At 44.6% G+C, this 16,196-nt stretch overlaps 1 protein-coding gene across 20 annotated transcripts in view; it reads left to right on the top strand.

The window, feature by feature from the left end:
* gramd1ba (GRAM domain containing 1Ba) overlaps window positions 1-16,196 on the top strand; it is a 458,121-nt gene that overhangs the window by 265,551 nt on the left and 176,374 nt on the right. Inside the window, exons 1-2 of one of the 20 annotated variants that reach the window (XM_085968018.1) lie at window positions 7,433-8,427; window positions 11,062-11,158. The exons of 17 other annotated variants lie outside the window; for them this stretch is intronic. In XM_085968018.1, coding sequence (XP_085824144.1) covers window positions 11,103-11,158 — 56 coding nt within the window. In that variant the 5' untranslated portion in view covers window positions 7,433-8,427; window positions 11,062-11,102. Of the gene's footprint in view, window positions 1-7,432; window positions 8,428-10,557; window positions 11,159-16,196 lie in introns of those variants that run through there. 2 more of the 20 variants (XM_085968020.1, XM_085968017.1) reach the window with 2 other exon arrangements.

Below are 16,196 nucleotides of genomic sequence, written 5' to 3' on the forward strand. Positions count from 1 at the left end.
GGAGTAAAGGAGTCAGAGATGTGATGCCAAGGCTACATGCACATTGCTTTTTGCAGATGCTCATAAGTCCATCTGTTAGAGCTTCACAATCATTAGCAGCGACTCATACAATGACAGAGAGAGAAGGGAAACTTTTCTGTCACCAGCTTGCTGTGTTGCACCCGTCTGTCCGTCCCCCACATGCGCATCATCCTCCAGTCCCACTATTTCGAGTACTGCCTCCTCCCAGGGGGTCAGGTGGACTATTGAGGCTGTCCCTCCTCCTGTCCTCACTCGCTCTCTTTTGTTGTGAGCTCTCTTTTCCTGCAATGAGGGAGACAAGTGGAGTTTGAGTGAGAATGAAGGAGTGAGTGTAGAGATTGCATAGCATAGATACTTAGAAGGAGACAAAGATGGAGTGAGGTGGCAAGACCAAGGGCCCTCCCTGTGTGTTGTCAGTTGTTTTCATAGCATCAGAGCGATAGGGAGTGTGAGGGCTGCATAGTCATATAGTTATGTGATTGTGAGCATAGAGAGAGAGGGAATGGGTAAGGGTGCATGGATGTCAGTGTCAAGTGGGATGTGGAGGAAGAGATTGCTAAAGCTGAGTGCTGGTGAGGAAAGGCAATGGGGGTCAGATTGAGGGTGATGGGAAATTCATACTCACTTTTCCAGTGCGCTGAAGGTCATGAAATCTTTTCCGGCACTGAATCCAGGTTCGCCGTGTGACTCCCAAGGAATTGACCTCCTCAGCCACCTGCATCCACACTGCCTTAGTCTGCTTGAGAAGCCTCTTCCTTCCTGAGGAAGGGAAGAGCACCTCCCTGTTGGCCCTAGCCCCATCCACCAATGCCTGCAGGGCCACCTTGTCGAAACGAGGAGCTGATCTGGGCCTCCCACTTGTCATGTTTCCTGCAGGCCCCTCTCGCACCAAATGGAGAAAGCTTGGAAGCCTGCAGAAGAAGCCAGGCTTGCTGTAGACCTTAAATGCAGCAGTAATGATGACGTCATCAGAGGCAACTTTCAGTCATGGAAAACCCATTTGCCAAGGGTTCCCACACGTTGGAAATCAATTGGACAATTAAGTAAAAATTGCATCAATCTCCCACATCCATTTAGATTCGGGTGGATAACACGACACCATCCCGCACCTGAGTTAAAATCCTGCCCTATGTGTTTGTATACTGTAACAAGTTAGAAAAGAAGGTTGAAACCTAATCCCATCAGACTTGTATTTTTTGGAAGAGAATGAATAGTTCCCTAATCAGAAGATTCCAACTTCTCAGAAGCTTCTGAACATTTTTAGAAATGCAGAGGCTTAGAAACACAAGGCAGCAGTTACATTCAGTATGGATATGTCCCCATGTTGAATCGCTGTTTAGAAAAAGGCACAATGCACCAGAGAGTGCCCCCTCCACCCCCCCCCCCCCCCCCCCCCACACACTAGTATTGCTGCTGGTATATCTGAAGATAATGAAGCAAGGAAGCTGTATTTGAATAAAACAGAGAGAAGCTTCCTTCAAGAGATCAGTCGCCTGAAAAAGAAAATGGGTATTTGAGAGGCTGACAGATTAGTCAAGTCCCCAGCAATTGGATTCATGTACAGTAAATAGTTGCATGTCAAAGCAGCTTATTCATCCCCTAAAAGTTCTAGAGTTGGTCAGCGGACACTTTGTGCGGTGCACAGGTAGATAGTGCACAAGGGTACTGGGAGCTCTCCAGGGTCCTTACCCCCACACAGCTCATTCCAGGGAGCAGCAATGATCATTTCAGCTTTTGCCTTTTTTAAAAGCAAGTTACTCACTTAAAATGGTGGTGTTGCAAAAGTGAAGTGTCTTGTGCGATTCTGTTTGTCATATTTGTGCAAAATGAAGATAGAAGTGCAATGATGTGATTGTGCCTGCCGCAACAAATTCATTTGTCTTTGTTTTAAAAATCATTGTTTTTTGCGGTAACACACGTAACCAGATCAGCGTCCAAATGGCAGCTCTGCAGTGGAGTTTTCAGAGTAGGGCTGCTCCCGAGATACCCTCCTGGAAAATCTCCTGGTGCGGAGGTGTCTGCCTTCTGAACAGGAAGTGACTAGTTAGCAGCGTCCATTCCACAGGTCCCTGGGCTTTCATAAGACCCTCATGAAAGATCGGTTCTTATCCAGTTTGGAATAACAAAAAAAACAAGCAGGAATAGCACCCATTAAATACTGGCCAAAATGAGTAGGTGACATAGGGCCTTTGTTGGGAACTGGGGAAATATCAGACAATATGGGTTCCTCCTAGAGAGCTACTCTACAATCAACCTCAAAATTACTTCAAAACATCCCAATAAAATTGCCATTTCCAGTAAATTGGCAGAAGTGCTGTTTTTTCTTAAAGTACGTTTCAAAGGATGTGCTGAATAATTGCCAGGATATTCATGTGTGGTTTGTGATTTGTTAAATTAGCGACGCCTAATTTGATAATCCAGTAAGTCATGCGACATCGTATGCCTTTTAATTTCAATATTAAATTATTGCAGGTAGCTCGTATAATAAAAATAAATGGAAGGTTTTTTTAATCTTATAATATTGGCATTGTTTCCTGAATCATAGATGCAGTCTATTCATGCTGGGTTTTTCTCCTGTCAGTGGGTTCTGTTAGTGTGAGTACCAAAGCTCATCATGGTAACCCTGTCAGAACTGCTGTAACAACTCGTGCACCGAGCAGTATTATAAACCCACATTTTCCACAGTAAAAACCTGTGTTTCACAAATGGCTCCAAGATTATAAATAATTCTAGATGTTGAAATGCAGTTTGAGCTCAGTGCTTCTCTTTCCCCAAACAGTTTAACTCCGTACATTAAAAAAAAATTGAGGAGTTTAGGTGAAGGGCCAAGGCCCATTGTACAGGATATCGTAACGGTTAAGAAGAGAAGACAAATCAAGAATTAGCAGTGAGGTGACACCATGGTTGGGTTTTAAAAATGTGTTGATTGACAGAAGAAGGTAAGATTTGAGGGCAGTATGGAGTTCCTATGCTTTGAGATGCTGGCAAAGAATGAATTGGAGATGGAGCAATGAGTCTTGATTTCAACACAGGGATGCTGCAGGGAAGAGGAAGAATTTGTCGAACAGCATGTTTGGAGTATAGGAGAAATGAGAAAGGAAATTTCAAAGGAGCAATGACCATGTGGTATCGAGTAAAATAGAGAGAGAAACAAAAGGTGGTAACTTCAGGTATTGACCCTATTTATTAGTTAGATCAATCCCCTTGTTTTTGATATCAATTTGCAAAAGAAAGTTTAAAATATGATTGACAATTTAAGCACCCCTTAAAATGGTTCTAAAAATTCTGTTTATTTAACGCTGATATTGTTTTTTTCCCCACTGTCTGTTAATTTTTGTGTAAGCTATGAGTAATAATGACATTGTAAGAATAATATCTTCAACTATTCATTGAGGCTGACGGTGTGAGTGAGCTGAATTATAATCAGTAGTGATGCAGCCATTAATGTAGGGGTTCTTTAGCATTAAGTGAACATGTCAATTCAGCTCCCTCAGCAGCTCTACCAAACCTATAGCCTCAATGTGTCCTCGGCACTCATTGTTTGACCAGAAGTATTCCACAAACTGACAGAGCAAAATAAAGGGTGATTGACGTTAATTAAAAGTTTTAAATGGGTTCTGCTGGTGAGACTCTGAATTGAGTCTTTTCTTGCCTTGTTGATAGCTAGATTGTGTTAGTTTACCAAAATTCTCAAACCGGCCCCTCGCGCTTGCTCCACCATTCAGTGAGATCATGGCTGATCTTCGACCTCAACTACACTTTCTCACCCGATCTCCATATCCCTTGATTCCCCTGGAGTGCAAAAAAACCAGTAACCAATGACATTCCAACTGTGAAAGGACCCATTTCTGGGACACAATGCACGTGAGCTCTATTCAAAATGTTCCGTGCAAACACATACCTAAAATCTTTGCACGCATGGAGCATTTTCATTAAATTCCACTCGGCTCTCAAAGTCAAAACATGTTGTATTTGGGATAAGAACATTCTGGCAAATTTGCAGGCACTAAAAATTCTCTAAATATGGGTCACCTGGATTTTATTCAGCGTCAACCTAAAGTGGATTTAATTGATAATATATTTTTGTTTTTTTACATTTCTGAAGCTGCACTCATTAATCTTACAAATCAAATGTCCTTTTTTTTTCATCTTTGAGTTTTATATTCTATCACATAACAGAATCAGAATCACCATCGGCAGTGTTTTAATATTTTCCTTGAGCTTGTCAGTATTCCATGTTATTTATACATTCGTGCAATAGCCCAGGACCTGCTGCTGGGGGTCCAGGTACACAGATCATTAAAATGTCATGAACAGGTACAGAAAATAATTTAAAAGGCTAATGGAATGCTGGCCTTCATATCTAGAGGACTGGAATGCAAGGCGGTAGAAGTTATTCTGCAGCTATACAAAACCCTGGTTAGACCACACCTGGAGCACTGGGAGCATTTCTGGGCACCACACCTTCGGAAGGATATATTGGCCTTGGCGGGAGTGCAGCCTAGGTTTACCAGAATGATACCCAGACTTCAAGGGTTAAGTTGCGAGAAGAGATTACACAAATTAGGGTTGTATTCCCTAGAATTTAGACGGTTAAGGGGTGATTTGATCGAAGTTTTCAAGATATTAAGGGGAACAGATAGGGTAGTTAGAGAGAAACTATTTCCGCTGGTTGGGGAGTCTAGGACTAGGGGACATAGTCTAAAAATTAGAGCCAGACCTTTCAGGAGTGAAGTTAGGAAACATTTCTACACACAAAGGGTGGTCGAAGTTTGGAACTCTCTTCCGCAAACGGCAATTGATGCTAGATCAGTTGTTAATTTTAAATCTGAGGTTGATAGCTTTTTGTTAGCTAAAGGGATATGGGCCAAAGGCGGGTATATGGAGTTAGATCACAGATCAGCCATGATCTCATCGAATGGCGGAACAGGCTCGAGGGGCTCATTGGCCTACTCCTGTTCCTATACTCCTATAGTGCGTCCCATTGCTAACTGACTGCAAGTTTCCCATCCATTCTTACCCCATCTATATTGCAGGACCATTTCCAGTGGAAACAGCTCTCTAATGAAGGCTGAGGCTGCTGTCGTGCTAGATTCACCCCATTTACACGGCAGAATTGATTCAAAGTACTGACAGCAATACTGGAGCAACTGGGCAAATGCAGAACACGGGCAGCGACACCGTGTAGTGGAATTGCTTCTGTTGGAAATAGGCCTGCAATGTGAGTGGAATATAACTTCACCATGAGCTTAGATCCTTGTCATGAAAAATGGATATAATCAATGGTGCTTTGCTCCTGAGCGAGGAAACTGAACCACTTTGGAAATCCGGTATTACCAGGCTCTGAAGGCAAGTGTGCTGCATTTTAAAAAATATATTACATTGCTGCCTCCAAAAGCAGTACTGTCATTTATCAATATATGTGAAAATAAAGGTTCCATATAATTGCTCAAGACAGTGCCAAGAGATGGCAGCAAGAAATATTATAAATAAGCTTGATAAAATAAATCCATCATCTAAAACTACCATTGTAGGAAAACCAACAATTCTTTGATGGAGACAATTTGCGGGTAGTCAGTGGCAATGCATAGTGGAGAGGACAAATGAAATTCCTGTGGGAATGTGGATCTCTCTAAGGAATGTGTAGCATTCGAGGCTTGACAAAGGTCCAGAGCTCAATTACAGACCTGGACAGCTGTTGAGCTACAAACAGAGTCAAATGTCTCCTGAACTATTGTGTGACTGTCTAAATAATGTAGATTTTACATATATAAAAAGTGCACAATGCCTTTGCCTGGTCCCCTGGCAGTGTCGTCAGAGTATATCACCAATTCCCTTGTGATATGGTGCGGGGATGTATCCAGGTCCCTCAGCAGGTGAAAAAGGGGACAATCAGGAAATGACAGTCTTTACTTTCAAAAGCTCAATTTCTGGATTGAGTAATTCTGTTTAGTGTAGTCACATTGATTAATTGCATCAGCTTGGCTCAGTTGGTAGTACTCTCACCTCTAAGTCAGCAGATAGTGTGTTCTAAGCCTTGCTCCAGGATTTTAGCACGTGTCTAGGCTGACAGTCCATACGAGTTAGGAGCAGGAGTAGGCCACTCGGCCCTTCGAGCCTGCGCCGCCATTCAATAAGATCATGGCTGATCTGATTACTCCACATTCCCGCCTACCCCCAATAACTTTTCACCCCCTTGCTTATCAAGAATCTATCTACCTCTGCCTTAAAAATATTCAAAGACTCTGCTTCCACCGCCCTCTGAGGAAGAGAGTTTCAAAGACTCACGACCCTCTGAGAAATAATTTATCCTCATCTCTGTCTTAAATGGGCGACCCATTTTTTTTAAACAGTGACCCCTAGTTCTAGATCCAATGAGGTTTCTCTGAATGAGACGTTAAACCGAGGCCGCGTCTCCTTGTTCCGATGGATCAGGTGGATATTGAAGATCCTGAGACACCAGTGCCCTGGTGGGCTGGCCAACATTCTTCCTTGAGCATCACGAAGAACACAAGTCTATTAAATTCATTGGTGTTTGTGGGATCCTACCTTAAAAGACAATCCTGTTATGAAGGCAAATAGCTGTTCCATTTGCCTTCCTAACAAGCCATTTGCCTTCATAACAAGTGATGACTTTTAAAATAATTATATATGGACCATTTTGATGGGAATTTGAGAGGTGAATAAGGTGCTTCATGAATGTAAGCTTTTTTCTGGTGAGCTATTTTCAGTTTTCTGCAACCACTAGGTTTGTGGTTCCTAGTAATATCTATGTCTATTGGGTGGCCGAACTGCCAGCCCCCAGAACTGTGTGTGCGTAACTGGGTAACCAGCCATGAGGAGTTGCAACAGAGGAGCTAATGGCACTTCCCCCTTTTGATTTTAGCGTGCTCCCCATCAAGAAAGAATTGCCCCCCTGCTTAGCGCCTCCTTAGATTGGCACCGTTGGCATTATTTTGGCGGATCAACCAGTGTCCTGGGACTGCCTTGGAGCATGAATGTGATTAGTTGCCCGAAACACATTTGAAGGATTCTTGCTACATTCGGATGCCAGAAGCTTTATATGCTAACTGCAGGATAGAGTACCAATTTAAGGCTTGATTCCACAAACCTGTATGATTGCTCCTTGTATAGATAAAAGCCCCTTCAGCTTCGTTGGAGGATTTCTTTAGTTCTGCTAGCATGTTAGTTTGAAGCTGCTGAAATAATAAACACATTGAAGTGTCTGCAGGGTGCTGGTTATCTGTTGTCACACAAGTCCTTTAGCAAATTCAGATAGAGAGTAACAGGTGACCGGGTGTGACAGGAGCACACTCGAAGGGTGCAGAGTTGTTGACATAGTTTTTTAAAATTTGTTTACGGGATGTGGGCGTCGCTGGCAAGGCCAGCATTTATTGCCCATCCCTAATTGCCTCGAAGGTGGTGATGAGCCGCCGCCTTGAACCGCTGCAGTCCGTGTGGTATGAATGACATCCAACAGTTTGAGTGTGTTCCAAGACTAGCTTAATCCTTTCAGTACACAGGTTTTTTAAAAAATACGATGTATATGAGTGTGTATTCCCCTTCAAGTCTATAACTCCCATTACCACTGCTCACTATTCACTTTCCAAAGACTTCCTTGTTGCTGTTTTATTATGTGAGTTTTATGCAATGTTTTTTAAAAATTTAATTTAACTACAAGATTAGGGACTTAACATGTAAACTTCTCACATAACAGAAGATGCGTTATTAAATAAAAAACTGGGTTGTAACACTATACTTTCTGAAATATAATGACAACATACTACATTGATGTAACATTTAAAACTAATATTTTAATAACATTGCAAGAGTATACTATCAGAGTGTGAGTTATTCTGTTGGAAAATTCCGGAAACCAGGCTCTCTCTCTTATGGTGCCATTACAGTACAGTAGTTGGATTTGCAATGGTTAAAAGCAGGGAGGGAGGTCTTGAAGTAATGCAGTTGATGAGGCAGATGGGCTGAGTTAGCATCGATCCGGACAAGCAGCCAAACCAAACCAAACCAAACCAGGAAAGGGGTGTAAATTGACCTGAGGCGAGTGATGTCACCTCCATTCATGAGGAGCATGAATAATTCAACAACTGACAGACTGCACCAAGCAGCAGCATTTTGTAAAACCGCGTGAGCCGGTGTGTTTTGTTGTGTGTGTGTGTGTGAGCAGCAGGACTGGAAAAGCAGCCACAATATCGCAATGATTGAAGTGAACCTGACTGGGCTGCTTACAATACCGAATTTCCTCTTCAAAACAAGCTTTGACTCCTTTTAATTCCGGTCTTGAAATGGTCGTGGAGGTGAGCATCCTCCTACCTCCTCACAGACCCTGAATGTATGAATGAAGCTCTAGGTACTTGTCAGTGTGGTGCAGTCCTTAATGGCTTCCAGGTTAGTTCTGCTGTTTGGACAATATGTTTTTTATATATTTATTTACTGTCTAGTTGAGAAAGAAAAGGTCCTGAGAACATTTTTGTTATTTGTGTTTTTCTGACGAGCAGAAGACAGGACTGTTAGAATTCATTGGTGGTGTCTGTGCATTAATGCTTGTTTTTTATCCAGGCATGTCCGTTGAAGCGATTTTAATTCTAAGCTCTTTAGAACAGGAGGAGGGGGGGGAGATAATTATAATCCTGAGGCCTAGTTACATCGTGCTTTGTTTTTTTTTCTTCCGCCGAGATGTACCACAGTTGATTTATTCACAACGCTGCCTCCATGTTTTCAAAGATATTAAAATACCTGGCCACTCCACAAAAAAAAATTGAATTCTGGATGCGTCACAGAGTGGGTGCAGGGGCTCGCTGGCATCGAGCACTGGAGTCGGAGTTAGTGCTGCGTGTGATGCAGAGCATTGTCCATATGTCTCCTCCGTGTGTGGCACAATGTTTAATCCCGAGAGACAAAATAACACCCTCTATTCAGCATGTTAGTGTGGGTCACTGCAGAGATAGGGCCGGCTTTCTGTGCGCTGTAGCCTTTCGCTTCGTGTGGTAATCTCCCATCTCCTCCTGATGCACAAACTTAACCCTTGAATCTCTCCACAAACATTTTTTTTTGCAGCATTTTCAGTCGATCCATGCATATATATATTTTAGTTGTTTACAGGATATTTGCATATGTCCTGCAAAACATTTTTAAATAAACCTTCCTGATTATTAAATTCCGCTTGTGTTATTAAATTCTGTGCAGTGCAGGGTTTTTCATTGAAGCTAAAGCAATAGATTGTACGAAGCAGTTCCTCTTGAGGTGGCCTGGCGCATCACCGGGGCCAAAGCAGTGAATGGCATTGACTGCCGCTGCCAGCTATCAGTTTATCACTCGGCCTTACCCATCAGACCAGCTCTGTGGATATGTTCGTTGCTGACCTGCACGGGCCTTTCCCAGCCATCATTGAAGGCTGGCGGCCCGAAAACAAGAGGTGGCGATGGCACACGATTGTCGGAGCGCACGGTTTCTCTGATACTGGCGGTGCTCTGGAATCCACCCTGCAGTGTAAACGGGCAAGTTCCAGAGCACTGGCAGGCAAGGCAATCAGGACCGCTTCAGCTTGAAGCAGCTCTTCTCTACAATATGAAGCCCGGTTGTAAATTGGCACGATTGTTTAACCTTGCACTGCCTGTGTGTTGTAGTCTTAACTTCAACAGCCATCAGAATGCAAACAATCATTTTCCAACTGCTGCTGCTGTCTCGTTTTCAGTTCACAAATGTTTGACAGCAAAGACTGACCATTCACATCAGACGCTGATCTTTTTTGACAGTAAACCAGTCTGAGCAGAAAATGGCAGCCTTAAGATGCATTCTGGGAGACCTCCAGAGAGACAGGCATAGATTGACAATGGTGCGTTTGGGGAGTTGTGCAGAGTGACGCTGGTGCTTTCTGGCCGTTAAAGTCTGCTACCTGGCCGAGTCTCCAAATCAGCAGGGAAGATTTTGCGAGCTCCAGAAATGAAGCAGAACTCCAGAGAGGATCTATGCAAATGTCACCGAATGCTGGGCGGTACAGAGAGTTGCTTTATAACCTATGCCTCCTCTAAGGGTGTGATGGTAAATTTGGCGGGGTATTGTAAAAATTTTAATGTGTTCATTATGTTAGAGATTTTATTTTTACGGCTACATCCTCAGGATACTGCGAAATTAAGGTGACAGCTGAAAGCATTTTCAAAAATAATTCTCAGCAATGTTATTGGCTCATTGTCTCTCCCTTGCTAGTTGTTTACTACCTGATTCTTGATTAGTAATTTTCCTGTTCAGTAATATTTCAGGCTACTGCCATCGTTCAGTTAGTCCTGACTTTTTTTATCGTTCTGTTTGAGCCATTAAATAAGTTTGTGCCATTTGAAGTGTGTTGTCCCGTTTACATATGTGATACTGTTGCTGTTTGATGGACACACACCAAATGCAAGACCTTTAATAAAGTTTGGAAGCACTTCCTGTTCAATCAATAGCAAAAATACATCATAGTGAAATATTTATGTTGCACAATTTTTTATACTATTATCTGTAGAAGGAATATTTTTCTAAATGGAATCTATTATATGTTTCTTCAATTTATCATACTTGGTTGATTATGGAAATAAAAGTCATAAAGTTTAAATAGAATTTTCCCTCAACAAGAATTTACAGTTAAGATTATTCCGCTAACAGTGAATAATAGAGATAGACAATGTTGTGATCCTGATTTCTATTTACTTAACACGGATATTCATGTGCCACATGCCAAAAGTGGAGTAACCATGTGCCCAATCTTCCATTTATGAGCGTTCAGTATTGGTCGTCTTATCTATCATTTGTCCTGTTAGATTTAAACTTACCTTCACCAGCCTCTGTTGTTCTAAGAATGTAACATACAATGGGGTTGACTCCTGACAGTATTTTATGAAAGCTATGCTTTTTCTCTGGGTTTAAATCGTCCTCCACAAGAGGCTACTGAAGGCTTAGGAGTATTTCAGGGTTAAATGGCAAACTATGAGAATATCTTATTTGATAGTGGTCACTGATTGTTATTTTTGTGTAACTATATTTTAGATTTTTGTACTCACCAAGATGAAGGATGGCAGTGATGGGAAATGGAACCCCTTCCATTTCGGGTGCCCAATATCAATTTGAAATACTCTCGTGTCAGGTATGGCGCAGTCAGATGCAAAGTAACGAAATACTTCCCAACCTGGGAACTGCATTCCGTGACCTCTCCATTTCCCACATCAGTCACTCCTGTGTGAATGAGAGTGACCATTTATTGCCTTTTTAAAAAATTGGCGCTGAACCATTTTATATCTCGGCCACATTTGTCAAACTATTCAAAAACTGGAAATTCCACTTGATTCTACCGTACCACCACCTGGCTGTTCCTGATTATCTCCATTAAGTTTTTGTCTTGGAAGATAGTTCTTCACGTTTCAAGTAAACTCAATGACCCAGTATTTGCTGCAGTGGGCCATCTCATGGCAAGCGCCCTGAATTGGATGTTTTTCCTCACCCTTTAGCTCTAATTATTTTGCATTGCAAATTGATGGAAATGCTAATTGATGATGGCACGGCGAGGTCAACAGGGCATCGGGGACCTCCTGAATGTCGGGTCCAATGGTCTGGCTCCTCAACCAATTTAAGGATAGGGAAAGAAACAGAGCGAATGACGGAGCAGAAAATAGGGTGAATTAGAGTAAAACTAGATACAAGAAAGAAAAGTGGATTAAGAGAGAGAAAAAAGAAAAAAAATGTAAAATTAAAAAAACCTCGGAACAATTTACTGCCTGCAGGCGTGATATTCCACAGCGTCATTGTTCCCATTCTGAGCTTCCCAAGATTGAATGGCATGTCATGGCCATCAATCACGTTTATTAACAAGGTCCTTACCACATGAGTTACCAGCCCTAAATGGCTGCAGGGAGATTCATTCGTATTAACGCCGCAAGTCACGTAATGAGGAGACTCACGGCGAGATGGTAATGGTTCTGGTGAGGCTAACAGCAGAGTGGTGCACATCATTCAGTGATTTGTGGCGAATCGGAAATCATGGTGTATCTGATCTTCGCCACAAACCGCTGGGTTTTTTATGCGCTAATAATGGTGGGTGCCGTGAACCCACCATTGTTTTTTGCCAGCAATTTCTGGCTCATTGACACTGCAGCTGTGGGTGGATTGGAAGTTACATCTGCACATGGTATGATCACTCACAAGGTGTGACAGCTTACTTTAGTATTCTAGGCACACTATGGCCACGATTTCGCCTACCTGTGTGGATTCATGGTGGGCGAGTACGCTGGCGGGATACGACCCCGCTGCTGTGTTGATCCCGCTGAGAGAAAAGATTTTCCAGTAATTGGCCTTGTTAGGCCCGCCCTGCGTGTTACCCGGCCCAGTTACAAGGTGCGGGTCTGGTGACGTCAGCGAATGACGTGCTTGTTGCCGGTATATTTAAAGGGGCCATGGCCCCATTTGCTCTCACTTGTTATTTCAAGAGCTACAGTGCTGCAGGTATCATAATCAGTGAAGAATGAGTGCAGAAAAGCAGAGGGCTGCTCCTAGGTTCAGCGATGACTCCCTCCATGTTCTTGTGGAGGGAGTCAGAGGACGGAGGGAGGTTCTCTTCCCTATGGATGGTAGGAAGAGACCTCCCCAGTAGACGAAGGCAGCGTGGCTGCAGATTGCTGAGGAGGTGACGGCCAGGTCAGTGGTAGTTCGGACCTGGATGCCGTGCCACAAAAGGTTTAATCTTATAAATGACCTTATACGATCAGGAAAAGTGAGTATAAAGCCACACTTACCTTTATGCTGCTGTGCCTGTCATCACATCCCCATCACTCTGCATTGCCAACCCTACTCCTGCACATCCTTACTCACCCCAACATCCCCTGCACCTTCTCCCATCCCCTTTCTTTCTATCTACAGAATCACATCCCCATCTTACTATGCACCCCTCACATTCACCCTCATCCTAATGCATTGACACCAACTAGCAACACAAAAGGAGGCAACTTGGTATTGGCACCCCACTCCATCATAGTCTCCCTTTAAACATCTGTCCCATCCATTCTTTACACTCATTCCATCACTCTCACTCAAACTTCTCCTCTTTCCCTCATTGCAGGAAAAGAGAGCCCACACTAAGAGGGAGAGAATGGGAGGAGGCCCTCAATCCATGGCCATTTTGACCAATGCAGAGGAATTAACTGGAGTGGTGGACCAGCTGGAAGTCGGGGATGAAGAGAGGGGCTGATTGGAACAACCTGGTGACTGAATTATTTTCCATACATCTAAATGGCATTCATGAGTGACTCATATGGGGTCTGATGTCAAGAGAAATTGAATGCTCATCATGTACATAATGGGATATGTCTGCAATCGACATATCGTACTCTCCCACAGGGCCATCAAGAGCACACCCACTGTCCAGGAGGAAGACCAGGAGCATTCCTCAGAGGAGCCTCCAGCCTCTGAGGGCACAGCGTCACCAAGATAAGCTCACCCATCGCCAGCTCAGATATACACACCTTGGTGGGTCCCTCGCGAGATAGAGTAGTGTTGTCACCTGGTGTCTCAGTACAGTTGAGCAAGAGCAGATGGTGGAGACAGGGTCAGCAGTGGCGACTCCTCGTTGGAGGGCACAGGAGTCTCCTAGCTCTGCTCAGCTGCATGCAGATGCTGAGCCTCGGGCCATCCAGGAAGAGGGCAATCCTGGAGCTGCAGGAACAAGTGCAGGAGGCTCTGACAGGGTTTGCAACCATGGTGACTGCGAGTGTGTAGAGAATGGAGGAGTCCATCTCAAATATGAGCACCACCCTGGTGCATGCACTGGCAACTATAGGTTTCTCCATGGATAGGATGGCCACCTCCATGGAGGACATAAATTGCCAGTCGCGTGAGAACATGATCACACTTCCAAATAGATGGTCATCTGTGGAGGATAGATGGGCATCTATGGAGGAGAGAAACCAGAGGCTCATAGACATCCTTTGTAGGGGGAATGTCAGTATAGATATGGGTCCTTATGTCCCCACTGATGTGCAGCAAGGTGTTCTCCAGCTACTTGCTAGCAGATAAGTGCGGGTGGCCCATGAGAGGGATGATGGTGGGAGGGGACATGGAAGTGGGGGCTCCTCTCCACGCACTCAAACTTCCACCCCCTTGCCAAGTCCTCGGTCAGAGCCCCAGATGCCTCCCCGGACAGTGATGGCTGAGTCTGCGCATACATAGCCGCAGGAGGAGCAGACTTTAGCAGGGCCCTCACAGGCTCCAAAACTGACAGGACGACCGCCAAAGGCATCTAAGCAGGCACCGCAGGAAAGTGAGCAGGCTGCCTCCACTTCTGCTGAAGCCACAGGGGTAGCACCGCGTAGAAGCACTTGGAAATGAAAGATCCCACATAAATAGTCACAGTGGTAGTCACTTGGGTGTTTTCTGAAAAATTAATTTAATGTTTTAATTTTTTGTAATAAACCATTTATTTTGGAAAGTTTGAATTCATTGCCAAATGTGTGCTCACAATTGGAAATGGCAGAGTGAACGGTCAGGGCTCCTTTTATGTCCAGCAATGGCGGTGACAGTGAAAAGAATGCACTGGTCATTGTAGGGATGCTCTATGGTGTTGAAGTGGGGCGATGCCAACCTGCGTGTGCGCGTGTGGCAGCCACATGTCTGTGCTGCATGAAGTTAGGTGAATCTGGAATTGATTAGGCCATCCATGGCGTGACGGGCAGCAATGTGCTCACCTACTGGTCGCATTGGGACAGCCGGCTCCTCCAGATCTTCCTCATCCTGAACCTCATGCTGCTCTTCCTCCTCCTCCGAAGAGGTTGTGCGCTCTGCGCCTTGTTCATCATGCAGCGCTACGTTATTCAGGGCGCAACAGACAACAACGGTTCTTGAGACCCTGGCTAGTGCGTACTGAAGGGCTCCTCCAGATCTGTCCAGGCATCTGAAGCGCATTTTGAGTAAGCCTATTGTCTGCTCGATGACATTTCTGGTGGATATGTGGCTTTGATTATAATGTTCCTCAGCCTGGTTTGTTGGCCTCCTCAAAGGTGTCATGAGCCACATCTTCAGGAGAGGAGCCTCCACTTCCATGTCCCCTCCCACCATCATCCCTCTCCAAGGAGCCAGCCGGAAAGCCCGAAGAGCTGAGGGACAGTGGACTGCCGCAGGATGTAAGAGTCATGGCAGCTGCCAGGGAGATTGGTGCACACATGCATGATGCTCTTCCTATGGTTGCAGACCAGCTGCACGTTGAGGGAGTGGAATCTCTTGCGGTTGATAAATACTGCTGGGTTCTGATTGGGTGCCCTGATGGCCTCTTGTGTGCAGTCAATTACGCCCTGCACCCATGGGAAGCTAGCCACAGTGGCAAAGGCCAGCGCCCGCTCAGTAACACTGGCTTTATCAGTGGCAAAGTGGATATAATTGGCAGACTTCTCAAAGAGGGCATTGGTGACGTGTGTAATGCATCTGTGGGCAGCCGACTGGGAGATGCCATAAATGTCTGCTGTAAATTCCTGGAAGGAGCCTGAAGCGAAGAAGTTGAGGGCTGTGGTGACTTTGACAGCCACTGGTAACGGGTGTCCACCCGTTCCTCTGCAGGTCTTGCTCGAGCAATGTGCAAATGTCTGCAACAACCTGGCGCGATAGCCTGAGCTTCCTTTGGCACGGCTGCTCAGTCATGTTGAGGAAGCTCATCCTCTGCCTGTATGCCCTGTTTTGGGGGCATGGGCTCCAGCATGTTGCAGCCTTGCGCTGATGCCCTCTGTCCTGTGCAGCATCAGGTGCTTGAGGAGAAGGTGCTTGGTGCTCTTGTTATTGATGCTGCTGGTGTGCCTGGTTCTGCTGCTGTTGCGGCTGATCATGGTCAGATTCTGAGGACCAAGGTGAGAGAGTATAAATCGTGCCCATTCTGATGTAATATATGGCAGGTGAGGTTAAGATGATAGAAGCAATCTGTCAATGGAGAGAGAGGTTATTCCAAGTGGACAGAGAGTTTGCTCCACACACTTCCAACCTGCATAAAGATCAAATGTGCCTTCCAAATGCTGAAATCTGCAGCTTCTAAGATTGGAAAGTGAACAGCTGTGAAATGGTAGCTTTTATACTACATTTGCAGCTGTTAGCTATTCAGAAGAGTGGATAGACATTGAACTCCCGACCTACTTACCTGACGTGATCTCCGAATG

Source organism: Somniosus microcephalus, chromosome 26 (assembly GCF_052327205.1).
Source record: "Somniosus microcephalus isolate GS21.2 chromosome 26, FLI_Smic_1.0, whole genome shotgun sequence".
NCBI classification, from domain to species: domain Eukaryota; kingdom Metazoa; phylum Chordata; class Chondrichthyes; order Squaliformes; family Somniosidae; genus Somniosus; species Somniosus microcephalus.